Raw genomic sequence first — 27,373 nt, forward strand, 5'->3', positions numbered from 1 at the left:
TAACAAAGAAGGATTAGTGTGGAAACGAAAGAACAATGAAGTCTGAGACGAATGATTGTTATTTTGCAAATGAATTATTTACTGTATGGTCCTCCTATTTTACTGGGATGTTTTGTTATTTTGTGTTCAAATACATTTGATTGTCTCCGCTTGTATTCTCGTTCACTACACTATTATCAGGTTAAATTAGTTTTCACAAATAAACCAATTAATGAAGTGAAGTGAATATTTCCATATTTAAAGATTAGGAAAAAGATTAATTTATCAATGAATTTTCTATTTACTCATCATTATGTATCTGCACTAATGTTGTTTAGGTTTTTCAACCAATAATAAAATAAGTACCAATTATTTAGTAATGTATTAATAAAAACTTTTTATGGATTTTAAGTTATCCATATAGGTAATGACTGCGAATACGATTCAAGGAGTACGATAACTAAGTTTAAAGGTTGTTTATAGTACATAAATTTAAATAGGGTACTCTGTATTTTAGAAATTACTTAATAAAAAACGTAAATCCCAGTTTAAAATAAAGAGAATAGGTCTTTGGTAAATGGTTTTGTTCTTTCGAGTATATAAAATTTTAGGCGAAATCTGTGATTATTTCATCGGCTGAGGTTGTGAGAACAGTTTAAATTTTTCAGTATACAAGGAATTTTTAGTGTGATGAACGTTGATATAGATATATACGTAACTGGCGATATGGATCGAATGGTAGACAACAAACGACTTTGTAATCCGTAAGTTGAGTTACCGTCAGGTATCTACCACCCAGGCTGCCAACTACCCTAGTGTATGTTTTAGAAATTCTACAACATAGTTATCTGGCTGTATTCTCCAAATGAATATGTCTACAGGGCAGTTACACTGTCAAATACTATGAGTGGATGTAGATATAGAGATAAATATACAGTTTCTCTATAGTAGTTGTTATTTGCAAATTCTTTTTACACAGTTGTCATCTGTAATTTTTAATAATGAGAAATGACTAGTTGCTATTTTATCAAACAACAATTCTGGGGATTTATCTCGGTCACTAAGTCTGGCACTTGTTTATGTCAAATGAAAAATCAACTCAATACATAGATTGCTTAACCTTCAATTGGTAGATAACATGTTCGAATTGTATTCCACCTCATTTGGTCTAAATACTATCACTAAACTTATGCATATTGTGCAATGGAAATTCGAGTATGTAAACCTGTATTCGGCGTATGAATTATTAAATGTTAGAATACTAATAATTGTTTCTGAATGATCATTCTGCTTTGTTTTCATCCAAATACGATTGGTTTTAAGCTTCTGTAATACATTTTCATATTGTTTATAATGATTGTACTCTCAATATTACTACTCTTTATTTATAACTGAGGCCATTTGATATAAAGTTGATAAATGTAATCACAATTGATTGATCACTGGGTGGTGATCAATGTCATCCTTGTCTAGTCCTTATTAGTGCAGATCGAATGCTATCGATCATGTTGCAATGTGGCTACCAGTCTAGGTGACTCGACACTGCGGGCACTATATATTGAGATTTAGATGGTGGTTGGAGGTAGTCAACAGGAAACCCTGGACCCAGGTTTCGTGCTACTTGGCACTCGTCAGCAAGGTGTACCTGTACTCTTGAGGGAACTGGTGCTCCCTGGCAGATTCGATCTCGTGTCACCCAGCTTCACAGTCAGAGAAGTTACCACTGAGCTATCCGAGCCGCGACTGACCTCCTGTAGGACTGAGATGTAATCACAATTGATTGATCACTGGCTGGTGATCAATGTCATGCTTGTCTAGTCCTTATTAGTGCAGATCGAATGCGAATCCGCCAGGGAGCATCAGTTCCCTCAAGATTACAGGTACAGCTTGCTGACGAGTGCCAAGTAGTACGAAACCCGGGTCCAGGGTTTACTGTTGACTACCTCCAACCACCATATAATCTGAGTTGATAAATGTATCAGTAGTTAAGTCGGTTTGTATTATAGTTCTTCATAATTCATTTTAATAACAATAATAATATGATTAAGAATTTTATACTAAACGATAACAGATCCAATTCTATTACGTAAAAATCATTCTTCAGTATACTTATTGATTATTTCAAATTCGTTCGTCATTACTAAATGTGTAAGAATTCATATTACTTCCATGAAGTAATATGTATGTTTTGCACAATGAATTACATATATATACTAAATTTATTCATTTTCTATCTAATTCATATCAATTATACCGTTGAATATTTACAAAAATCTAATTTGTTTTGTACAGATTCAATGTTAGAAACAGGATTTACACACATTATTTTAAATAGTACACTACCATTATTTGGTAAATTGAAATGGTTCAGTATTGAAAATTTAACGAATATCAATAAATTGCACAAATTAAAAACTATACATTCTCATAAATGTTTTAATAAAACAATTCAAATGTTTGATGATTGTTGGAATTATATAAGACAACTATTTATTGAATATTTAATTCCAATAGAAAATAACAATGATCGAGTTATTATTGAAACATTTGAACAAACTCAAAGAAATGAAACAATAAGAACCATAAATAATGTAACCTATTTGAATTTTTTAAATGCACTATGTTTAACTGCATGTTATAGTCGATATCAAGAAAATTTAGAACCGATTATAAATGATCGTGTTTTTTGTCCATTCCCATGTGTTATACAAGAAGACTGTTCATTTAATGTATGTAAAAATTATGGTATATTTACACATGAATATGAATGTCCTTGTGATAATTCAAGTAAATGGGATAGAGATAGTAATGAATGCTTACCAGATAGTATATACAAGATAAGACAAACGAGAAATTATGTAAGTAGATTGATTTTTCATATGGTTATATGGGGTTGAGATTGTTTTTTAATATGAAGAGACACAAAATTTCACAACTTTGAATCTGCTTTTCATTTGCAGACTGACTTCAGGATGGACAACGGTAGTTTTCAAAGTATATATTTACAATTGTAGACGGAGTTAAAAAATATAGTACAAAATTTCCGACTAGTCACACTAGCGAACATGTGGAAAAAGTTAATATTATATTACCACTTATTTTCATAATTATAGCAATTAGGAGAAAACTAGAAATTACTGACTATAAAAATGAAATCTTAAACATGCAAATCAAGCAGTTTATTTAGCTGACGTAACATTCCCTTATAAATTTATAATCTTAGAAAACCTAGAGACACTGAACATTCGTTTGTTCCTATTTCAGTAACTCAGTCATATGCAACGTAGAACCTGCCACATGTGTGTATTCGTTTAAGCTACCATACCCTACTAACGCAGCGAAATGAAATTGTCATAACATACCAGAGTAAAACATGTGCTAACAGTATTAGGGGTTGTATAAAAGATCAGGTATGGAAGATACAATTCGAGATTAGTAGAATAATAGCAATAAATTGCATAAGGTAGTTTAGAAACTTAGGATCTAAGTGTCGACAAAAGGTTCATTCCCCGTGGGGTTAGCGACACATTGCCGACGATTCCCATACTAGAACAAAAAAGCTGTCTAGTGTTTCTTTGCTTTTACAGACTGTCTAATTATAGTCATTCCGTGATGTAAACTATGGAATTCAACACTCGCTACAAATCTATACTAATAGGTAGTGAGTAGTATTCACTTCACCCAAACTTATTCCAGTTTTTTTCTTTTACCTAACTAGCCTGATATGTTAACGAAAGAAAAGATTCGAAGGCAAAGAAGCCCGAGGAATTGTGAGCCCTATAGTAAATGTAGTAAAAATGGAACATTATTTTGTACATTGGATTCAAATTATGAGGTTAGTAAAATAATTTATTCACTGTATTGTGTACTGAGCATAAATATTATCCGTAAAATAAGTTGCTTATCGAAAACAGGTAGTTCGAAAATTTAGGGTGTCGGAATTGAATACATTTTGATGAGTTGTTGATGTTGTTGACTATGTACTAGTGAATGTATCATGTGGAGAACGTATTACTTCTGCCTGCGTAAATGAAGGATGTGAATGTTCTCGAAAGTATCTACATTGTCCACGTCTGTATTTTATCTTTAGACTGAGCATAATTTCTTTATAGGAATTTGGCTTTATTTCTTGGTCAGTTATGAAATATTTCTTAGAACAATATACTTTTAATTCATGCTATAAAATGTCATGAGTAAATCAGTTTTACCGTTGATATCGGATGGAAATTACTTTCTGTCAAAAAGTGGTTGAACCTGGAAATGGAATATTGGATTCTATATAAGAGAATTGGAAACAGACGCGAAAAGGATGATTAGCAACTACAAAGGATTGCCTATGACAGAGTTGGATGGAGAATGTTGGTGGGTGGCCTATGCTCCTTCACGAGGGGTAACAGGGGTAAGTAAGTAAGTAAGTACAGCATAATATAAAGAGGTTAAAAAGGACGAAGTTAAAAATTAAAAAAAATTAACTTATTGTATATAATGTAATATAATTAGATGGCATCGAAAATGTATAGGTAATTAGATGTATTATACATATTATGTTCCTCAAAAAATCGTAATAACACAGAGTTCTAGGTTAGTTGAAAACTTTTTAGAAAGTACTGAAGTACGACACAATTTCTGCTTTGTAAATTTTGTAACCTTATCTTACTATGTATTCTATAATATGGTATTGTACGTTTAGAAAACTCTTATCTAGTGATTTAATTTGCTGCACAGTTGTTCTATGTAAATAAACCACATAGACGTCAACTCATTTTTACAGCCAGTGTGATAATTCTTCTAACTAAACGTTTAAACCGGTTTCCTAAGCTCTTCTAATAACCTCAGACTAAATATACTCGGCAACTTGAACTTGAGAACAAAGGCACGAAATGTGGAAAGAAGGCTTTACTTTAAGGTTGGTTTATGTGCAAAAAATCGAGGGTATTTATAGTATTGCAGATGGCCTTGGGCTTCTGGAACGTAAATAAACATAGTATCATGGTAGGTAATCGTCCAATCAGGAATGTGACACGTGACTTTTCGCATTCTAGATGTTTCTGAGACACTTTCATTCAACGTTGATAGGATAAAATGTTTCCTAGCGTTTTCAGAGTAACTTTGGACATTTTTGAGGAATACTCTAGATCTCCTCAACACAATCACAAATATTAGTGTATCAATTTGACAAGTAGAATTTTATTTAAATATTTTACAGATTTTGTTTTAATATCTACTTTTTCTAAATTTAATTAGCTTTGAAATTGAAGTTTAAAATATCGGCAACCATGATTGTTAAATATTTTCGATGAAGCTTATTTTCATATTTCTTACTATGCTAGTTAAATTTTGATGATTAACGAAAATGATTGGTTAATTAATCGGTTGTATTCTTTCCAGTAGTTGATAATCAGCAAGCTCAAAATGACCATCAAAATTCAGTTCGATTAGACATGTATCGGAAAAAATTGTTTTCTTTTTCTTTTGTCATTTATTTACTTTAAGTATACAATATGTGTGTGCAAACTTGATTATCACGGTAGTTATTGCCAAGACAAAATAAATGCTTGTCTATTTCGTATTGAACATCATTTGCAACCAAATGGTGGAACATTAATTGCTGGTAATACAGCATGTAATGTTAATAGTTCAGGCAATAAATGTGTCGCATTAATAAGTGCTGAGCGTGACGCATCATATCAATGTCTATGTAATGAAACGCACTGGATACCAGATATTGAATTACCTTATCCTAATTGCTTACAAAAACAGACAAAGTGCGATTCTATTGTATGTGTACATGGATTTTGTGTTTCAAATAATCATACTGATCAGGTAAGTGGTTATGTTATACCTTTATACGTAGTATTCTATCGAATTGTGTAAATAAAAGTTTGAATAAACAATAATGTGTGAAACAGTTGAAATGGCTTATCTTTTCTTGAAAACTCTTAGCTGAATAATTATCTGTGTAATAAACATTGAAGACTAGGATAGTGTTCAGTAACTACGACATCTCTAATCATACTGAAATATGTTGTTGTTTATTGAAAGTTCTGGTACGAAGATAATGAAACCCTTCACTGTCGCTGGTAGTATTAATCTCTTTACGATGGTTAGCTGGCTCATTCGAATCACTTTTATTGTGAGGTATAATCGATCAAGTTTTAAGTTATGAAAAAGTATCAACTTATAAATTTGTGAAAATGAAACGAGTATTTGCTCAGGAATACTATTATCTACTAAGATCTTCAGTTGAAAAGTGATGTAAAGCGAGTTTAAATCACTCCAATGCCAATAAATTGATAGTAGTATTTATCTTGCCTATAGGTATCCTTTTCATGCAGTTCTCGTAACTCTGCAAAATCACAGTCTGAGCGTAGCTTCAGTCAAAATAACTAAAATTTCGTCTTGTTTTTTGAAGATAAATTTCTTGTTCTGTTTAAAAAACCAAAAACATTTATGTCAAACTTGAAGCAAACTTTTCAAGATCCTACGTAGAATCTAATGACTGAATTTTTTTCTCTACGAGAAGTTGTAGGATTCAACATACAATGCTTCGAAAAAAAGTTTTCTCTTGATTGTTTTTTTCGGAAACTAACACTTTTATATTACAATCTTCCGCGAAATAAATTTTAATTTCACAATCCTTTGTTTCCTCACTGATTGAAGGATATATTGAATTGATACATCCTACTCGATATCAAATATACCTAAGCGATATACAATGTAATCCCCATACTTTGTCAACTGGTTTGATAAACCATATATCTCACGCTAAAAACACTAACTTAGCACAAAATATATATATATAATTTTCATGTAAAATTTGTTTCTTTAAAAAGGCTAAATGTGTATGCGATCCTGGTTACAGTGGACCTGCTTGCGAAGAATGGGTTGGTGTATGGTCGGAATGGTCAGAATGGGGTCAGTGTCGACCATCCTGTGGAGATATACGTTACAGTTTACGCCAGAGAGATTGTTTATCAATGAAATTAGGGAATAAATCAAAGCTATGTTTAGGTCCACCCATTGAATATGTTAAATGTTCGGAACATTTATGTATGTGTAAGTAAATAGCTAACAACGAGGTGAATTGCTTGTTTATTGATTTTTAAAAAGATAAGCAAAAATCTAATGATTGTAGAAAGCAAGTATGTATGTGAATTGAATACTTTAGTGTGAAATCTAAATCTCGTTTTAATTTAAATCAATTTTTTTGTTTTAATTAATGACAATATATTTCTTAAATAGAAGACTGAGAAATTAGTTTGACTTCGATTTACTACAGTTTAAATAAAACGCTTATTTTGACTAGACCACCGATAAAAGTCTAGAAGCATTGGACGACCGTTTTGACCTAGTATTGTACTCCTTTGGATTGCCCACTCATGACCTAGCGATCGGAAATCTAGCCAGGGACATTCAGTCTCACACATAGACAATCTCTAAATCTGAACTCAACGATGTTAATGTCTAGCTTTAAACAATTCACAATATTGCTCAACCCTTAACTTTATTATTTTGACTTTTAATTTCTCATAATTTAGATAACCCATCAAATAAAATCCCCTAATTTAGGTTCGTTTACAGACTGGATTTTATTTATCAACTCACTCGCCCATCCACGACCAACTCCCGAAATTACTCCTTTTTTAACGTAAAATATCTAATGAGCAATGGTAATGTCTCAGATTTTTAATCCATAATGAGTTTACACCGAAAATCAGAATTTTCTTTCGTAATTAGGCATACTACATATGAGTAGTTGCTTCAACTTTATACCGATTTTTACGATGATGACAAGCATCCCAATGTATAAGCATAGTGAGTACTACGAAAACGACCTTCAAACTATAGGAGGCTCCCTATATAACACTTAATAAAACAGACTTATGCTCACTAGTTGTTCTATCTGGGATGGTTTTTTGAAGTTCTGTTGAGAAGTGATGAGTAGCGTACTGATGACCTTGAACGGAATCCACATTATGCCACCAAATAGATGCAAATGTGTATCATTGAATTCCGAATCACCAATTTCAAGGTCCTTGTCACGAGAATTTTAAGTTCAAAATAACAATGAGAAATATGAAAACTGAGATAACAGATGAGCATTTGGCCAGTAAATCAATTAAAATAATCTCTAATAGATATATTGACTGCGTTTGCAACTTTACCATTATAAGAGTCTAATTTACTAGTAAGCGGTAACTTCATTTAAAATTTTTAATGAGCTAATAGCTTATCAAATTCTACCTAACCAGCAGTTAGAACATTGTCTGTATTCAGATGGATAGACGAAAGACTCCTCCTTCCGATAGTAATCATAATTAAACAAAATATGTCGTTCGAGTATCCTATTTTATCTCTTAATGAGTAAATCAACAAATATACCCATCACATATTCTTATTTTCTTAATATCAGTGAACTATAGTTTCAAATTTTAAAACTAAATTTGAAGTGAATATTATTAACTATTATTAGAATCTTATGCTACTTAGTTTAACAGTTACTAGAAAGAAGTATATCGAGGCAGCCATACATATAAACAATAATTATCAAATGGTGGCTCAGATCAGGTTGATAACTAATCAATTACTACGATATAAAGTATTAATTGCAGTAACAATCCATAATTCTATCATAAATCTTTTCTAAATTTACACATCAAGAACTATCATCTATTACTCAGATAAGATTCTATAGTTGTAAGTACTCCAAAAATCTTGTATGGTTGTTTAAAATTTTTATTGTTTTAATGCCTAATTCTGTTTACCAAAACTTGTCTATAGACTAGAATACATATCCTCAAAAATGAATCTTCGCTTTTTAGCTCTAATCTTATTTTCTAAGATCATTTACAAAGTGTTATAATTTCTTTTATTACAACCCAGCTGTTCTTATTACTTAGTAATCTTGGACACCAATTCACTCGACAAATCAGAACATGGTTGGACAGGGACGAAATCACATTCCAAATAAAAAGGGTATATGGAAGTAAGAAGCACAATAAGAAAAACACTAGTATATTTATAGTTTTTACATGAGATTCTAGAGTTTTCTCCAAGTATCGACTAGCGCTAATTGGATAATAAATAGTGAGAGTGCAGCAACACAATCGTACACGGAACGTGCTTTCATCCAATCTATGTCCCGTTAACACAAACTATTTATAAAAAGACTGCAGATTACTGCTATCTTCTGTAAAAACGATAAAATACCACTAGAGAAAATATTTATCCACATATATAGAATTTTTGAAGGAAATCGGTTAAAATATAGTCGCCCATAAACTGTTGGGCTGCAAAGGACTGGGATGGTGGGCTACCATAATCTGTAAACTTGGCAATTATTATCCATATGGGGTTGTAGAGATTGTTAAGTTTTCGATTGAAATAATGAATGAATCGATGTTGGGCCACCGTTGAGAACCTGGAAACACTGGACGACCGTTCCGTCCTATTATGGAACTCCTCAGTAGCGTGCACCCACGATCCCGCACTTAGAATTGATTATTCGGACCATTGAGTATGGCCTCAATAATTATCGGGCGCTTAACAAAGACTTGTGAACTTCAAACACAAAATCAGGCTGGCTTCAAACCTGGTCGTGGTTGCATCGACCATATATCCACCATTCATCAGATCTTAGAACACAGACATCCTTATCGGCGTCCGACAATGGTGGTTTTTCTTGACTTAAAAGCAGCATTTGAGTCTGTAGACGGAGAGGTTCTGTGGTAGTGTTAACCATTGAAAGGTGAACCTCGGAAGTACAAAAGCCTTGTGAATGTTCTTTACTCGAACACTACTAGTTGAGCCAGAGCTTATGGCGAAATGTCATCTGATTTCATAATCTCAAATGGTGTTCGACAAGGCTGTCCACTTTCTCCATTTTTGTTCAACTTCATCATAGACCTATTGATGGAAATAGCGTTCTTATCGTCTGAATTTTCAGGATTTGATCTCCTTTCAGAAGGTCCACTTATCGACTTAGAATACGCAGATGACATAGTCCTGTTTGGTGAAGACGCTGATAAAATGCAGTCTTTTGATAGCACTAAGTAACAATGCTTCAGGACTGGTCTGCGTCAACACCTGAACTAACGATAGGGAGTGAAGTAGTCGAACGCGTTGACAACTTCACTTATCTTCGAAGTCTGACCAGCCCTATTGGGTCGGTGTCTGACGAAATCTCAGCACGGATTCGAAAGGCTCGTCTGGCTTTTACCAACTTACGTCACCTATGAAGAAGGCGAGATATCCGCCTATTATTTAACGGACGAGTATACTGCGCATCAGTTCGTTCTGTTATAATTTACGGCTGCTATCAGTATTTGACCACAGATGCCTTAGAAATTTTGCTCGCATCTGCTGGGATTACCGGGTAAGTAATAGTGAGGTTGGACGCAAGGTATTAGGGTTGTAAACCTTCATCGACTGAGATGATTGTGCCACGTGTTACGTATACCTGAACACCGATTACCACGACGCACAATGCTGACTAGTGTTGGGAATGGTTGGAAGAAAGTTAGGGGCGGCCAAACCAAAACGTGGCATCAGTCATTGAGGTCACTAACTTCTGGTTTTATCCATGTCGGTAGATGCAAACTACTTTGTTAAATTCCGCGCGACTATCGTAACCAATGTTTCGAGACCGGGTGACATGGCTCAGAATCGATCACAATGAAGTAGATGTATATACTCTCTGTCTACACTTTAACCGTGAGATTGAAATTACTTTATACCTTTATTTCTACGAACTTATTCTTTCTCCCTGTATCATATCCTTATATGAAATCTTGTATACATTACCACCATTGAAGTAACTGCTTCTATGAATTTGTTGTTCATCTTGTTGTGCTAATGAGGTGTGGCAACTTGGACCGATGCATATATGTGACTGGTCCTATGTTGTAGCTGACTTATCATTGAGTGTCAGATACATTAACTAAAAAGACCTTATGAGACATATAGATCTCCATGTTTTCTTTTCCAGATAAAGGTGTATCTTATCACTATTTATACTATTCAATACAACAGAATATTATTGCTATAAGTTTTACATTTAATGCTGTGGTTTGTGTCACAGTTATTGTAATTTGGAGCTTATTGTTTTTGGCATCCACAAAATCATTTTATAGTTTACTAAAAAAATTATATTCGCAAAGAAGACAAATTAAAATAAAGACGTTGAGACGTGCAACATTGGAACAAGATGAAAGTGAAATGTCTGTGAATCGATGTGAAAATATTAACAATACAAGAGAAGACAATGACGAAACTAATAAATATTAATGGATGACAGGTTTTTACTGTTACGAGTTTATACATTTTACAAACTCAGAACGTTTACTGTGTTTAATCATTCATCATTAAATCTAATGGTTATAAATCAGCTTAAGCAATTTTTTATCGTCTTATTATTTAAAATAGATATCCATTGTGAAATCCTTTTAAACCATATGTTATTGATAGGTTGGGGATCGACTGAAGTTAACCATCTAATTTTACAGGAGAAATAAACGAGTACTTTATGTCCTGAAACTAGAATTACGAAAAATAAAAGTGCAGCGTATCAACTTCGATTATTTCGACGATAGTTACCAGCACAGACAGCTATCATTTGGAGAGCCATTGAACTTCAGGGAGTACTAAGAGAATATTTCGGTTTAATTAAGTATTTCTGAGTAATGAGTACTTACGCCACCCATTTGGTCGAACCTTCAATTGTCGATCCTCAAGAAGAGAAAAATACCATCAACCCAATTAATCCAATTTCAAAACGCCGTATTTCCCTATCTGCTGTTATAGGGGTGCAGACAATCTCATCGCAGAGATTAAAACCTGAATATCTCAGTGGCAAAGTTTCTGACTGCTCTACTAGATAAGGAAGGTCCAAGCATCTAAGAGAGCACCGATTAACTTATAACTGCAGATACTCCATGCTAACTGATACAAACCAGCACATTACTTGAGTTTCGAGCTTATTCTCGAATGCTCCCAACTATGTGATATTCAAGACAGCCCACAGCGGTAACAACTCACTTAACTCGATGATCACATTGCAAACATGATGGAGAGAAGTCGATTGACTTTGAGGACTACACAACAAGAGATAAGTTGCTACGCACTGAAAAGAAAATTATCCTGTCTGGATTATAATACACAAGTGTAATGAAGGCCCGTAACTGAACACCTAATCTAAGGAAAAAACACCATTCACACTAAGGAACTTATAATTTTATCTGTATAGTAGGAACATATTATTAGACAAAGAATTTACATTCTCTTCCTCGTTGAAGCCTTACTAAATATAAACTACTATTTAGATGTCTATTTAAAATTTCTGAGCAATCATTGTGAACAGATAAAGTTTACAGATGCGTAGTCCTTCAGTCAGTCAGTAACAACGTAGAACTTCGTACGTACGTACATCAGTTCGAGTTGCCACACCACATTAGTACAGAGATGCAGTTGTCGATTCAAATCCCGTAGTGGTAGAGGTAGCAAGATTATAAGCAGTAATCGGGAAGATTAGGGTTTGGAGATGTTATTTAAAGAGTATAATCCAGTGAAATAAATTTGGAAAGAGGAAAAAAGGGACATGAAGAATTCAGAAGATTAGAATTTGGGAGAACACAGAGAGTGGATGCACCTGCGCCATTGCAAATGATTTCGAGCCATGTCATTCAGGGTCTCTAACCATCGGTTACTGTCATCTCGCGGTCCCCAACCAGGTAGTCTACACCTACCAACATGACTCAGTTCACTTGTCAGTGACTTCATGGACTTGTGCCATGTTTTGGTTTGGCCGCCCCCAGCTTTCTTCCAACCTACTTCTATACCACTGAACATCGCACAACGAGGCAGTCGGTCGTTGGGCATACATAACACGTGTCCCAGCCATCTTAACTGATGAAGTTTCACTACTTCATCAATCGATTTGCCATCCTTACCTAGTAACCGTTTCCTAACAACTGTGTTACTTACTCGATGGTCCCATGATATACGAGCAATATTTCGAAGACACCTATGATCAAATACTAGTAACCTACGGACATCCTCTACTCTTACCGGCCATGTTTCACTGCCATAAAGTAGGACGGAACGAACTGCTGTGCAGTAAACACGTCCTTTGGTTGATAGACGGATATCTCGCCTACGCCATAAATGACGCAAGTTGGCAAAAGCTAGTCCAGCCTTCTGTATCCGTGCTGAGATTTCGTCACATACCAGACCACAAGGGCTGATGAGACTTCCAAGATAAGTGAAGCGGTCGACACACTCAACTACTTCACTCCCTATCACTAGTTCGGGTGTCGATGTAACCCAATCCTGAAGCAACATTTTGCATTTCGAGGGGGAGAATCGCATCCCGAACATGCGTAGTCCTTAAATTTGCATAACCTTATTTAAAAGGTTGTACTTATCGTTTTCACATACAAACCTCACAGCCTAATATACCTACATTTAGTTGTAACTTGTTCATAAACGTTGAAGAGGAAAGTAATTTACTAGCCAACAATTTCAATGCTCAAATCATTTTCAAAACATCGACAGTTGTGATTATTCGAAGCGGTGTACATATGTCATTTTTTATTAAATCTAAGATAGTAAAAACTCCGAACGATTTCATATCCGTTTGATCAACAAGAATGAAACAAACAAAGAGGTATGATAATAACAGAAATAATATTGCTAGTCGCCAGCACAATAGTAAAAGTAAGCATGAAAGACCAACGATGTATCTTGGTAATATGAAGTGAATATGCAATGTTTTAAAATATAGTGTTTTAAAAATGCATACAACTGGTCATTATGCAATCTTCGTTAGAACTCCAGAAATTCTTGAAAAAGTTTACATGATTGAGGATTGATTGGTCCATCTGGACGACAGTCCTTTCGACACTAAGTGGAATTTGTTTCAAATAAATAGAAATTATTTATAAAGATATGACAAATCATGAAAACAAAAGATTTATTAGTTATATGAGTAATAATGATATAGAGGTCTATGAATTTAATAGTAGTTGTGTTAATCATTGATATTTATGTACTCGATTTCCAGCCAGGATCTTCGTATGAGGTTTAATGATGTCGCTACGACTGCCCAAGCTGAAATGAAACGAGCTTCAAACCTATAGTTAAATGATCTAGAATAAGATGCTTTAACCCCAACACACCACGTAACTGATTATTTAATAAACTGGTATGTGAAATATTTCGATACTGAGTTACAAAAATAAAATCAATTTATTTAAAGTTTATTGAGAGACATGTCAATGTACACAAGAAACTTGAGATTTAGAAACCCTTTCTATAATATACTTTTAAAGCATCTAGCAAAACGAAGCGTCAATTTTTACATAAACAACTACATAGGACTCCGGAATTTCCTCACCTTTAAGTTTAAATCTTATTTCATCAGTGAATCAATATCAAACATGAAGAATGTGCTTCCTATATTAATTTACATGCGACTGTATAGCTCTGAGAGTGAAATCGGTTAAATGAAATCTATTCGATGAACTACACTCTTTCTTACAGGTCTACTTTCATAAAACTAAGTAAAAAATATAAAACCTTAATTCAATACTCACAACTACAAATGCTTAAAATATGTTGATAAAAGACTAATGTTGGGCACTCGTTTTAAAGAATATCTATAGACTAGTACAACAATAGTTTGATCTCGCCAGTTGAATATTACTTTAACTAGCTTAATACCAGAAACACTTACCAAGCATATTGTACAAGGGATATTAGCTAAATTTGCAACGGATGGTGTTTGTGTAGCCAGTCGATAAAGTATTCCAAAACTAGTACTTTGATCAGATATTTCAGAAGTAATACGTGTTTCTAGCTCACCCCCAAACTTTAAAACTTCAAGGACACATTGGACATCCTGAACAGTCATAGGTACCTAAAAAGTCACGATATCAAAGATAGGAGTTATGTGAATTGTTTTAGATTACCTACTCATACCTAAATAACATACCAAATATAAAAATAAGGGTTTTACACAGTCTGCCATCTGATACTCTAACTTTTAAAATAAAAGCACTATCAAAATGTTGGTGTTAATGTCCGGTGGCTTGTTCGTTTAATAATATCGTTTTATTTAATAACATACACTTTCAATGTGTAAAACATCCAAATCCTTTACAGTAATAACATCCTATATTCACTATGAGGCTTAGATATGTACTTCGTATGATTTGTCATACATTAAGAACTTACAATTTCTAGAAACCTGAGCAGTGGCACACTGTACTGAGAAAATCTTTCCACGCACAATTTAGCAACGATATTTGCGTCCGTCCATAAAATCATGCGTAACATCCACCAGGTGAGGGCCTCTTATACTATTACTTGGCTGTCTAAATCTTAGTAGATAGTGACAAGTTTGAGCGTACGACGCAACAGACTGAAGTTCAGTATGTAAAGTTAGGTTGCATAACTACAAACTACTGATAAATATCAGAGGTAAATATTATTTTTCATTCAACAAAATTGTTTTAAAAATGCATTTCCTGTCTCAATACTTCTTGCACCAATTCTCAAAGGCCGTAACCGTCACAAAACCCACTTAATAAAAGACCTGATGTCCAAGTTTTCAATTAATTTTACTATAACCCAATGATTTGGCAAAAATAAAATGGTAGGCTTGGTAACTTAATTTACAAGCGTAGAATTTATTCGGATAATAAGGCTAACTTTATCTAACATTTAAAAATAAATTCATAAAATTCATTTTAAATTCAATCTTCAGAGGAAAATGGGCTTAATTTGCCAAAGCCTATGTTTTCGTACAATAATATGATATCACCCATCTTTAAGTTTATATGGAGTGAGAAAGTTGTAGTAGTGATGAGAATACAGTAAACTATATTATGATACTTTGACTTATCAGAAAAAAGATTCCACAACTTGCTCGACTGCCACTGTCTTTTTATGAACGGGAAATTTCACCCAAAGCTAACAGACTCGTATCTTCTGAATACTAATTGTTTCTTTAAAAAAATACATATTAAAGTGTAATAAAAGGTAAATATTATTACCGATTGACAATCAATGTCGCCGAATGTTACCAACCAAAGACCTTTAAATAAATCCAAGGGGTATGTGTTATAGAAATGATACGGGAACTCACGTTCGTTTAGAGAGACATAAACCTTGTAAGAACTATTAGCCGTCCATTCAAACATCAAAACACATAGATGAAATTAAACAAAGAGGAAATACTACTGATGAGCCATCTGAAATAACTCATTACTTCGAAAACCGAAAAATAATATCACATGACAGCTATAGAAACATTGAAAAACACAGATCTATCTCCCCTTAAACCACAACATGTGGCCACTGTTTATGTTTTCTGACTTATTCAGTCACTGAAAATACGGGATTATGAAATAACTTCCACAATGCAAAACACAATAGAGTTCTAAATGTGTGGTAAATTAATTGTCTTGATGGTTTAAACGATAACATCGAATCCATCTTCAAGAAACTGTAGCAAATAAGCAAAATGAAGATATGCCGACTCCCCACCAGAGTTATTTATCGTGAACGTTTTATAAATGCTAAATAGCACCCAACTTACAAGTGCTTTTCTCCTAGCACATGATCGATGCATTCGGTATATCCACCAACTAAATAATTCGAAGGCATTGTCATACATGAATCAGATCATTATTCGGTGATTCAAGAGGATGCTGAATTAATCGACGAAGACAATATGAATTATCTAAATGTTATACACACTTAGTATCTAGCCTACAAATGAGAATACAAGCTTGTACTTTGTGAGTTATACCCACTAACATATTAACAGATATAAAGTAATTGGTCATATGCAGCAAATGAATACAGCTATTTGCCTAATGTTACGCTTTATCGTTAGACATGTATAAAGTTGCCCAACCGTGTCATGTTTGTTGACGAGTTATTTTCCACTTTCTGAAAAGTATCAAGGATAAATAGCTAGTATTTGACTAACAAAATTAAGTTTTTAGTATGCACAAGATAGGAAATTTAAAAAAATTCGAGACGACTAACTGTATCATAAAAAGCTAAAACATATATGAACATTTCACCATATAAATTTATGAAAAATCGAAATGAGATTATTTCGTCAGGAAGTAAAAAAAACTGCAAAACAATCCAGAAGTATATAGACTACGAAAATAAAATACCACGCAGAGATCACTCTCTATTCATTGGTGTATAGATACTTGTTATTTCTGCAGAATTACCGGTAAATATTGACCGAAAGATTTAAAGTTTTCATGATATAAAAACTTGTTCTTACTCTAAATCATCACTTTCAGAGTATAATTTTGAGTATAACTGAATATGCTTTTCTAAGTCTACCAATGAAACTAGATGTGAAGGCGAAAACAACCAGTGCAAAAGAAGTATTTTCGGCGTTCTTGTACGGAATACCAGGCAGTCTGTTCGCCCAGAGGTTCAGTAGTAGTTAGTAATTCACACTAATTAGAGATGAAATTCGAGGTACTATCTTGTGTTAAAGATTGTTGTTTGTCACAAAATATAAAAATGTAAGTTATCTAAAGTTCAGCTTGATAAGAATATTTTATTGTTCTAGGACTTACCGTGCAAATTTTTGTGTTGGTAATAAACCGATGGATTTCTTCACAGGAAACATATGAAGCTTGCCAACGTTCTAATGGATCAGCAATATGAGAGGCTGAATTCGCCTATAAAATGTGTGTCAGAATGTGTCACACGATAACCTTATCCTGAAGATACTTCAAGCAGGCTGTTCTCAAAATAGAAATGAACTCTGCATCCACACCAGATTCCCCAGCGAATAATGTATTTGCAGCCAACTTTTCACTGGGTTCTAATTCCATTAGCAAGTAAACTTTCTGCTTGTGACCAACAGCCATCGGCACTTCTTTGATCATCTTCTTAGAAATGAGTGATTTTAGTATCCTAGGTATGCGGTTTTGAGGAAGTTTAGTTTCTGAACTAATTAGCTTCAGTGATGCAGCTGAGTTAGAGATTAAGGTATGGAAATGAGATTAAAAGCAAAATACCGTCTTCACCGGCGTTACGTATAGCATTGTAAACCAAACGTTCTTCCAGATCCGATAAGCTTTTCAACTTCCTGGTAAAAATTAAGATATGTTCTGAGTTTACTTACTCAGTCGAATTTTGATCTCTAAGTTGCCATGATAAAGTCCTATCTGCATTGACCAAGACATCCAACATCCCCTCCTTTTGTAATGCATTTAAGATGGGTAGGATGGTAGTGAGTGATACGTCAGAAAATTCCTTTTCAAAATGCTTTTGTGTAAGAGCTCCCCGTGATAAATTGAACAAATTGAGAACCCTGAAGAAATGGAAACGTGTTGACAACAACAAACCTTTCTCGAAGACTATTAGAATCGTCATTCATCGGTGATTAACAAACAAAATCTGAAACAGAGATAGCTCAGCTTGATACATAATACTTTTACGTTAAGAGGGGGAAATAACTCATTACGGAGTGTTATTTATCATGTAATGCAGTGAAATAAAACCGAACTAGTGTGGTAATATATTTAGTCTTATAAAGGAATTTCAGAAAGTGTGTAAACTCTTACATCATTATGATAACATAAGTAAATCCACAAACTAATATATATATATATATATCTCAATAATTTATGACATTAAACAAACACTTGTATATTTCCTAAAAATCATGTTAAATTCTGACGACGATTTTAAATTTGAAACCTGCAAGCCATAAGTCAAAAGTATCAAGTTGAAATGTCTGCATAAAATTTTACTCGTTAACAGTTAGGCATTAAACTTGTAACTCTCCCAAATAGTTCAAGCAGCATATATGTAATATTTTGAACAAAAACTTAATACTATAATTTATGGACGAACCAATCAGATTTAAATCAGGTCTTCGATATTGGTGAGGAATTGGCGAAACTCTAATTTATGGACGACCTTTGAACGAATCTTAAGCGACCCTGAGAAATATTAGCCAATCAGCAAACAGTCAGTATACAGTAAAAATATGTTATACAAGACCAAGGAAATATAGTGGATATACTTCTTATACGTGGTTCAAAAACTTATCAAGGTTAGAAAGAGGTTCAGAGGTTCTAAAATCGTAATGCATGCAGTAGAGGAAATCATCCATACGGATACAGAATAGTCGGCCTCTGGGGCCATGATAAAGTCTCAAAAACTCTTCCAGCCTCGACCACATAGCTTCAATATTGTTTATATGCACTCCGGTTGTTGAGTACACAAAATGCTACTTGTGGATAACGACACGACGCACATAACCAAGCTTATGTAGGAGTTTGTACACTCTCCAAACATCCGTAAATATTGTAGTACCTGACTGCAGCCAGTGTTACTGGTGCTTTTATTATCCAGTTCGCAATAATTGTCGTAATTTGCCTTAGGAATTATATATGGGGTTTCCATCACGAGCTGACATCAGCTATGATGCCAGAAACTTATTTAGCCAATTGGATGAAAGGCTTTCGCGTTAAAATCCGAGATCTGTTATCTTATACCTGATTGGTTCGTCCACAAATTATAGTCCCGCCGTTTTATTTGTTGTAGCCGCTCAATTATCACGTTTTGTACATAATTCCCTGTGAACCGATCGTACGTTGGCATTAAGCACTGAAGTTGGCGCTGTAACCTTGAAATCTCTAAAACGCCTCTGGTTCGCTCGTCCATAAATTAGAGTCTCGCCGAGGAATTCACTGATCTGCTTGGCTAAAAAGCATTATGGCATTATAGCTAACGTCAGTTCTTGATGAAAACCCTAAATCCAACTTCCAACCCTAATGTTCAACTGTAAATACTAATCCTATTTCTTTACATCAATTTATAAACCGTATTTAACTCTAGTAAGTAGGTGGATATTACTAAGTTTATGTTACTCAAAAATCGTTCATAAATTATAATCTCACCGATACTTCCCCCAAAACAATATAGAATCTCATTATGATATAGCACACTACTTTAAACATTATTTGGCTTGGCACAACAGGTCATTTGAAAGCATTAGCGAACTATTGGGGCTGGAAACGTTAGCTCACTATACACTTTATAACCTGTTTAAAATAATATGAACAAAAGGCTTATATTCTTTTAATTTCGCATGAAAACAAGAATAGACAACTTAAACCGATGTGTAAATGTACCAAAATTTAAGTCAAAACTGAATGAATAATAGAGACAAACAGACTGTTAATTACGAGAACAAGGGTAAATAAACTCGAAATAATCCATAATCTAGAATTGCAGATTTCAAGTGTTGTTCAAATAAAGTAAACAATTTTGGGCACGACTAACATATGTAGACGCCAGTTGATTTGAGTATTATAAAGGGCCTAGGGATACATTATAACTCATGGCACCATACGACGAACTCGTTTAGAAACAATAAATCCTCAAAGAGCTACTATGACTCTATTTTACTGCCACGAAACTGTCGGGTGAAGAAATTTGACGACTTCAGTTTACAAACTTTTGGCTGAACCAAGCTGAAAATCAGGTTAAGAAATTGGTTATTTGTAAATGCAATACATGATTTACAATTTTAGATACCGATACACCGAAATCCAAGGACTTAGGAAACGAATCAGCTAGGTGATTTCAGGGAAGCTTCATTAGAAAATTTAGTGGTTTTCAAGCAAATCAGACAAAGTGGTTGTTTTTTCGATGGACTCAGGAATTTTACTAGAAAGTGGTTCGTATAAATATTAGGGAATATTACCCTAAACGTATACATGTATATATATACGACTATATATAAATATATATATATAGTCGAAGTCGCACGAGAAAAACCTTACAACGTTAACCGATAAGTCTAAACTTTTGCCCTTTCATAAATGGCAAGTGAGTAACAAACAATTACTTAATTACTACTGAACGTTTTAAAAGTTTACATGATTGAATGACAAAGACCTTGAAATCCCAAAATGTGACATTAGACGACGTCTGTAAACAAATTCGAAGTCGAAGGAAAAAAAGGCAGAGGAAAATTTAATTAACAACACTTAATCTGGAAATTTCAAATAACGACAGTCTAAAATGTAAATCGCAACGTGATTCAAGGTTACGTTACGCAAGTTTTAAAAACCGGTCCAGTGTTATGCGTTTGGGAGTGATCGATATGAAACCTTGAAATTCAATTTCAGGCTGTTTCGTACTCATCAGAAAGTCAAACTTATCAATCTGAAGTAAGTGACGTTATCTGACTGATGCGAACTTGTGACAGTCAGTTTCATTTTCTGCACTGTTACCAGTAGCAGTTTGAGCTCAGCTTCAATGTACTATTTGCACACTTATCAAAACTAGAAGTGCGCGCACCACTGTTTCGTGAATAATGATTCACGAAACAGTGGTCTATGCCATATTTGTCTGGTCTTTTACTAGTGATCATATTGTAGTCTGGCATCAAATATGAGTGACTTGAAATATTGTTCAGTGTATTTTGAGGATCTCAGTAGGATAATATCGACCTAGGATTCTTGAGATCCGCCACTATAAGGATCACCTGTAGTCTTATGTGATGCAGTGAATTTTAAAATAACATTGTGAATGTAATTTCAAGGGGATCGTCAACAGGTATTACGGCTAGTCTTAGTAGGCTGAGTTGTTCACCATTGGACACCACTGAAATTGCTAATTAATAACGGCCGTTGCTTATTTTACTCATTGTAAAAAAGACATACTTCAGTTGTTTTATCCTCTACCCTTAGTTCGTGTTTTTATATCCAAGAAAATCTTATCATGTGGCACGACTCTAATCTATGTGATATGAGCCTTATAACAGTTAAGAGTTCCATATTATGTGAAAACACATCTTCCATGGATCAATTTATCAAATTATATGTCTCAAGTCATATAATACTATTCTGTGACTTTTCAGACTTTCTATTCCAAGAAACAACAAACCCCAAGATCGAACGATTGGGGACACTGGTTTCTAACCAAACATTTAGGAGTATAAACGCCGTTGTGTATTGATCCAGTCTTTACTGTAGTCACTTGTTTTAACCTGATCGTATAGATAGTCGCATGTTTTAAACTGAACAAATGTTGCAAGGGTCAGTGAAAGTCCGAAAGCGAGTTCGAGTCGACAACAAATACAACCACTGTGAGGATGAATATAATAAACTTTCCTCTGGCATATTGCCTTGTTCAGTGGGAAAATCTAAGACTCAGACTATCGGAAGAAATCTTGGAGTGAAAATGAAAACTAGATGTGGTAATGTTGAGATTTCACAAACACCTAGCCTAATATTATCTGCTTAATTTGTGAAATTATGGCCTAGCTCGTTATCGTTGATGCTAAATTAATTGACCTGATCCTAAAATTGTAAGCTTGTCATGATATTACTATCTAATCTATAAGATCTTACATGGAAGTCACATCCTTGTCTACACTTACTCGTCCTGTCGTGCTAATCGCTAATGTTACCTAACTCCGGAGAACACATTTAGGCTGAAGATAGAGCAATATATTTCATATGAATAAGAGATAAGTTACACAAGAATGATCACACCTGCAAGGCTGAGCCATGATATCCGACTGAATCTAATTAATTCTCCCCGCCTTCTCGATTGTTGGTCTTCTCTTAGCATTAAGTGTCGAATATCTATTTTCCCAGTTATCTAATGTTAGGACTAATACTACTATGGAGATATTCGTATTAATGGTCAAGGATAAGATTTCCATAAAACAGCTATTGTAATAATTCTTCTTTGCCAATTACTGATATAGTGAGTAAAATGTTTTAGGATTTGGTTTTAACGAAGAACTTTTGCAACAATGGAGAAGGTGGGGAGAATTAATTAGATTCAGTCGGATATCATGGCTCAGCCTTGCAGGTGTGATCATTCTTGTGTAACTTATCTCTTATTCATATGAAATATATTGCTCTATCTTCAGCCTAAATGTGTTCTCCGGAGTTAGGTAACATCATATTAGCGATTAGCACGACAGGACGAGTAAGTGTAGACAAGGATGTGACTTCCATGTAAGATCTTATAGATTAGATAGTAATATCATGACTCCGCCTGGAGTCCCTCCGGGGGCTACTGCCGGTCCCAAGCCCGGATAAAGGAGGAGGGTTGGGCATGGGGTTAGCGTCCCCATCCTGTAGAAAACTAACTCGCTAAAAAAACGCTAACCAGAAAAAATTATTCAAACCTTTTAAACTCTGCCCTGGGAGTCAGAAGATCTTCATTTAGAAGAATTATGACGCCTCATGATGAAAGCCGAATCCCTTCGGAAGTTACGAGGCCGATGCCCCTTCTGACAACCAGAGCGACCATTTATTTAGGTACATGGAATGTTCGTACAATGTGGGACACCGGAAGAGCCTTCCAGATTGCTGCAGAAATGAGAAGATACAACTTAGAGGTACTTGGAGTCAGTGAAACACATTGGACACAAGTTGGACAACAACGACTAACTACAGGAGAGCTCCTGTTATACTCCGGTCATGAAGAAGAAAATGCCCCACATACACAAGGAGTTGCATTGATGCTGTCCAAACAAGCGCAAAATGCACTTATAGGATGGGAATCTCATGGACCAAGGATCATCAAAGCCTCGTTTAAAACAAAGAAAGAGGGCATTTCAATGAACATCATCCAATGCTATGCGCCTACCAACGACTACAATGAAGACGCTAAAGATCAATTCTACAATAGGCTGCAGTCAATCATCGAGAAGTGCCCAACAAAGGACCTGACCATTCTGATGGGAGATTTCAACGCCAAGGTTGGAACGGACAACACTGGATATGAAGACATCATGGGACGACAGGGACTGGGAGAAAGAAACGAAAATGGTGAGAGATTTGCAAACCTATGTGCCTTCAATAAACTGGTCATAGGCGGCACCATATTCCCACATAAACGCATACACAAAACCAGATGGACTTCACCGGATCACTCTACACAAAACCAAATCGACCATATTTGCATCAACAAAACGTTCAGGAGGACTATAGAGGACGTGAGAACCAAGAGTCACAAGAAGCACCACCACAAGGAATGGATCACTGTTGATACACTGGATAAGATTCAAGAAAGGAGGAACAAGAAGGCAGCAATCAATACCAGTCGAACAAGAGCAGAAAAAGCCAAGGCACAAGCTGAATACACGGAAATAAACAAACAAGTGAAGAGGAGCATCAGAACCGACAAACGTAAATATGTGGAAGATTTAGCAACGACGGCGGAAAAGGCTGCAAGAGAAGGAAACATGAGACAACTGTATGACATAACAAAGAAACTCTCTGGAAATCGCCGCAAACCAGAACGACCAGTGAAAAGCAAGGAAGGCGAGGTAATCACCAATATTGAAGAACGACGAAACAGGTGGGTAGAACACTTCAAAGAACTCTTGAATCGACCAGTTCCACTGAACCCACCCAACATCGAAGCAGCACCCACGGACCTCCCAATCAATGTTGGCCCACCAACAATTGAAGAAATCAGCATGACCATCAGACAAATCAAGAGTGGCAAAGCAGCAGGACCGGACAACATCCCAGCAGAGGCACTAAAAGCAGACGTAGCGGTAACTGCACGGATACTCCACATTCTCTTCAATAAGATTTGGGATGAGGAACAAGTACCAACAGACTGGAAAGAAGGACTACTGATCAAAATACCGAAGAAAGGCGATCTCAGCAACTGTGATAACTACAGGGGCATCACTCTTCTCTCAATACCGGGAAAAGTCTTCAACAGGGTATTGTTAAACAGGATGAAGGACTGCGTAGACGCCCAACTTCGTGACCAACAGGCAGGATTCCGTAAGGATAGATCGTGTACAGACCAAATCGCAACTCTACGGATTATTGTGGAACAATCAATTGAATGGAATTCATCACTCTACATCAACTTCATTGACTACGAAAAGGCATTTGATAGCGTGGACAGAACAACACCATGGAAACTTCTTCTACACTACGGCGTGCCTCAGAAGATAGTCAATATCATACAGAATTCATATGATGGAGTACACTGCAAAATCGTGCATGGAGGACAGTTGACAAAGTCGTTCAAAGTGAAGACCGGTGTTAGGCAAGGTTGCTTACTCTCACCCTTTCTCTTTCTCTTGGTGATCGACTGGATCATGAAAACGTCAACGTCCGAAGGAAAGCGCGGGATACAATGGACATCTAAGATGCAGTTGGATGATCTAGACTTCGCAGACGATCTGGCCCTTCTATCCCAAACGCAACAACAGATGCAGGAGAAGACGAACAGTGTGGCAGCAGCCTCAGCAGCAATAGGTCTCAATATACACAAAGGGAAAAGCAGGATTCTCCGATACAACACAGCATGCACCAATCCAATCACAATTGACGGGGGAGATTCGGAAGATGTGAAAACCTTTACATATTTGGGCAGCATCATTGATGAACAGGGTGGATCTGATGCAGATGTGAAGGCGCGGATCGGCAAAGCAAGAGCAGCATATTTACAACTGAGGAACATCTGGAACTCAAAGCAACTGTCAACCAACACCAAGGTCAGGATTTTCAATACAAATGTCAAGACAGTTCTACTGTATGGGGCAGAAACCTGGAGAACTACAAAAGCCATCATCCAGAAAATACAGGTGTTTATTAACAGTTGTCTACGCAAAATACTTCAGATCCGTTGGCCGGACAGTATTAGCAACAACGTATTGTGGGAGAGAACAAACCAGATCCCAGTGGAGGAAGAAATCAGGAAGAAGCGCTGGGAGTGGATAGGACACACATTGAAGCAAGCACCCAACTGTGTCACAAGACAAGCTCTCACATGGACTCGTGGTGGTCAAAGGAAAAGAGGAAGACCAAAGAACACATTACGCCGAGAAATGGAGATAGACATGAGAAAAATGAACAAGAATTGGATGGAACTAGTAAAGAAGGCCCAGGATAGAGTGGGTTAGAGAATGCTGGTCGGCGGCCTATGCTCCATTGTGAGTAACAGGCGTAAGTAAGTAAGTAAGTATCATGACAAGTTTAAAATATTATGATTACGTTTATTAATAGAGCAAAACTAATAACGAAGTAGAACATAATCTTACGACTGAACTGGTAACATTAGTGCTGATATTGAAAAGTATCTCCATACTGTACGTCCTGACACGATACAAGCCAAAGACATGACTGAGGAACACAGTAAAGGAAAATCTCCACTGAAGAAATTAGAGGTGTAATACAACAGAGTATTGGTAATCACCATTCTAAAGTAGTACCTGGAAACAGCTTAGGAAGTTTTAATGCTCCAAATACTTTCAATGCTGTTATCACCAATTTGATAGGAATAGGTATGAGGACCGTAGAACATATTGAGCCCTGGCTATATGGATTGTGTAATTATGGTCCAGTTCGGTATCAATACATTTGTACCCGCTACTATAACGGTAGACGGAATCCAAAAATTTTAGATTTACGGTGACATGACAACCCAATGTATAGAATTTTTCGTGGAAGTCACCCCATAGTCTACTCTGTCCCGTCATATCGTGACATGCAACATTACGATGTTTGGCACTTCTGAAGAAAACATTTGAACTATGGATGAAACAATATGTTTAGTGTGAATAAGGGCTTATTACACGGATGGCCATGTGTGAAAGGCTGAACCATAACATACAGATCGATTGTTCCCACGTTCACTACCGTTGACCTTCGGTTAGTGTAGTATTTTGGAACTATTTCATCCTTTTAATTATTCTCTTAACTCCAAAGATCGTGTGGGTACGAAGTAATACTGATACAAGATCACTTGGTGTTATTCTGAGGTCAGAGAAGAAACAAAATATTTTTTTAATTAGTGCTAGAATTGAAGATATCATTGACATAAGCGTAACGCCTGACATATCTCATGAAGAGAGAATAGAATGTAAGACGGCAATAGCTGAACTAGAAACCCGTCCGAAAATTGGTGAACAAAATGTCCTTATTGTGCGTTTTTTGGTATCCAGGTCTTCAAAGGCAATGCTACCAAACTCTATGTGCATAGATTGTTTTCTTTAGGACTTTTATATACAAATGCTTGTGATCTAAGGACTAAACTCTATGAACAAGGAGTATTAGTGGACGAATTAAAGCCATTCATATTAGCTATGATAAAAACTTCGTTAGTCCATGACCTCGGCGTTACTTCAGAATCACCCGAAACAACTATTTAAGAAGTGATAGGAATAGACGCAGTAAAAAGGGGGTCCTCATATACATAACTAGTTACAATAACATCCGTTCCTTGGTTTGTGAATCTCATGATTGTGAAACTTATGAAGTCACTAGCTGTGACCACAACTTTGGATGTAGTACTTTCATACTCACCACAGCGACTGGAATGCCAGAAGTAACGAACAAATATTTAT

At 35.4% G+C, this 27,373-nt stretch overlaps 2 protein-coding genes across 4 annotated transcripts in view; one reads left to right on the top strand and one right to left on the bottom strand.

The window, feature by feature from the left end:
• Positions 1-12,378, top strand: part of MS3_00007562 (uncharacterized protein) — a 37,600-nt gene extending 25,222 nt beyond the window's left edge. The window contains exons 10-14 of one of the 2 annotated variants that reach the window (XM_051215865.1): positions 2,272-2,837; positions 3,698-3,814; positions 5,473-5,802; positions 6,813-7,035; positions 10,967-12,378. In XM_051215865.1, the coding sequence (XP_051073723.1) occupies positions 2,277-2,837; positions 3,698-3,814; positions 5,473-5,802; positions 6,813-7,035; positions 10,967-11,265 (1,530 nt within the window). In that variant the 5' untranslated portion in view covers positions 2,272-2,276 and the 3' untranslated portion in view covers positions 11,266-12,378. Of the gene's footprint in view, positions 1-2,271; positions 2,838-3,697; positions 7,036-10,966 lie in introns of both variants that reach the window. The other variant, XM_051215864.1, reaches the window with a different exon arrangement.
• Positions 12,379-13,327: 949 nt separating this feature from the next.
• POLR3F_1 (DNA-directed RNA polymerase III subunit RPC6) lies at positions 13,328-21,102 on the bottom strand. 2 transcript variants are annotated; one of them, XM_051215879.1, is made up of 8 exons: positions 20,314-21,102; positions 18,366-18,417; positions 18,143-18,331; positions 18,036-18,106; positions 17,730-17,989; positions 17,589-17,693; positions 14,711-14,893; positions 13,328-13,878 (listed from the first exon to the last, which is right to left on the bottom strand). In XM_051215879.1, the coding sequence occupies exons 2-8, from the start codon at positions 18,395-18,397 to the stop codon at positions 13,801-13,803; spliced, it is 918 nt and encodes a 305-aa protein (XP_051073725.1). In that variant the 5' UTR covers positions 18,398-18,417; positions 20,314-21,102; the 3' UTR covers positions 13,328-13,800. The 2 variants fall into 2 exon arrangements, with proteins under 2 accessions (XP_051073725.1, XP_051073724.1); XM_051215880.1 differs by lacking the exon at positions 20,314-21,102 and having other exon boundaries at positions 14,711-17,543; positions 17,589-17,989; positions 18,366-19,101.
• Between the last annotated feature and the right edge of the window lie 6,271 nt (positions 21,103-27,373).

This window comes from Schistosoma haematobium, chromosome 1 (genome assembly GCF_000699445.3).
Source record: "Schistosoma haematobium chromosome 1, whole genome shotgun sequence".
Taxonomy (NCBI): Eukaryota; Metazoa; Platyhelminthes; class Trematoda; order Strigeidida; family Schistosomatidae; genus Schistosoma; species Schistosoma haematobium.

Excerpts from the sequence above, each read along its gene's own strand:
- POLR3F_1 (XM_051215879.1), bottom strand. The coding sequence starts at position 18,397 with ATGAATGACGATTCTAATAGTCTTCGAGAAAG. Across the intron at positions 18,107-18,142 it reads AGAGATCAAAATTCGACTGA|GAAGTTGAAAAGCTTATCGG; the intron begins GTAAGTAAACTC and ends AATTTTTACCAG. Across the intron at positions 14,894-17,588 it reads CCAACACAAAAATTTGCACG|GTACCTATGACTGTTCAGGA; the intron begins GTAAGTCCTAGA and ends GTGACTTTTTAG.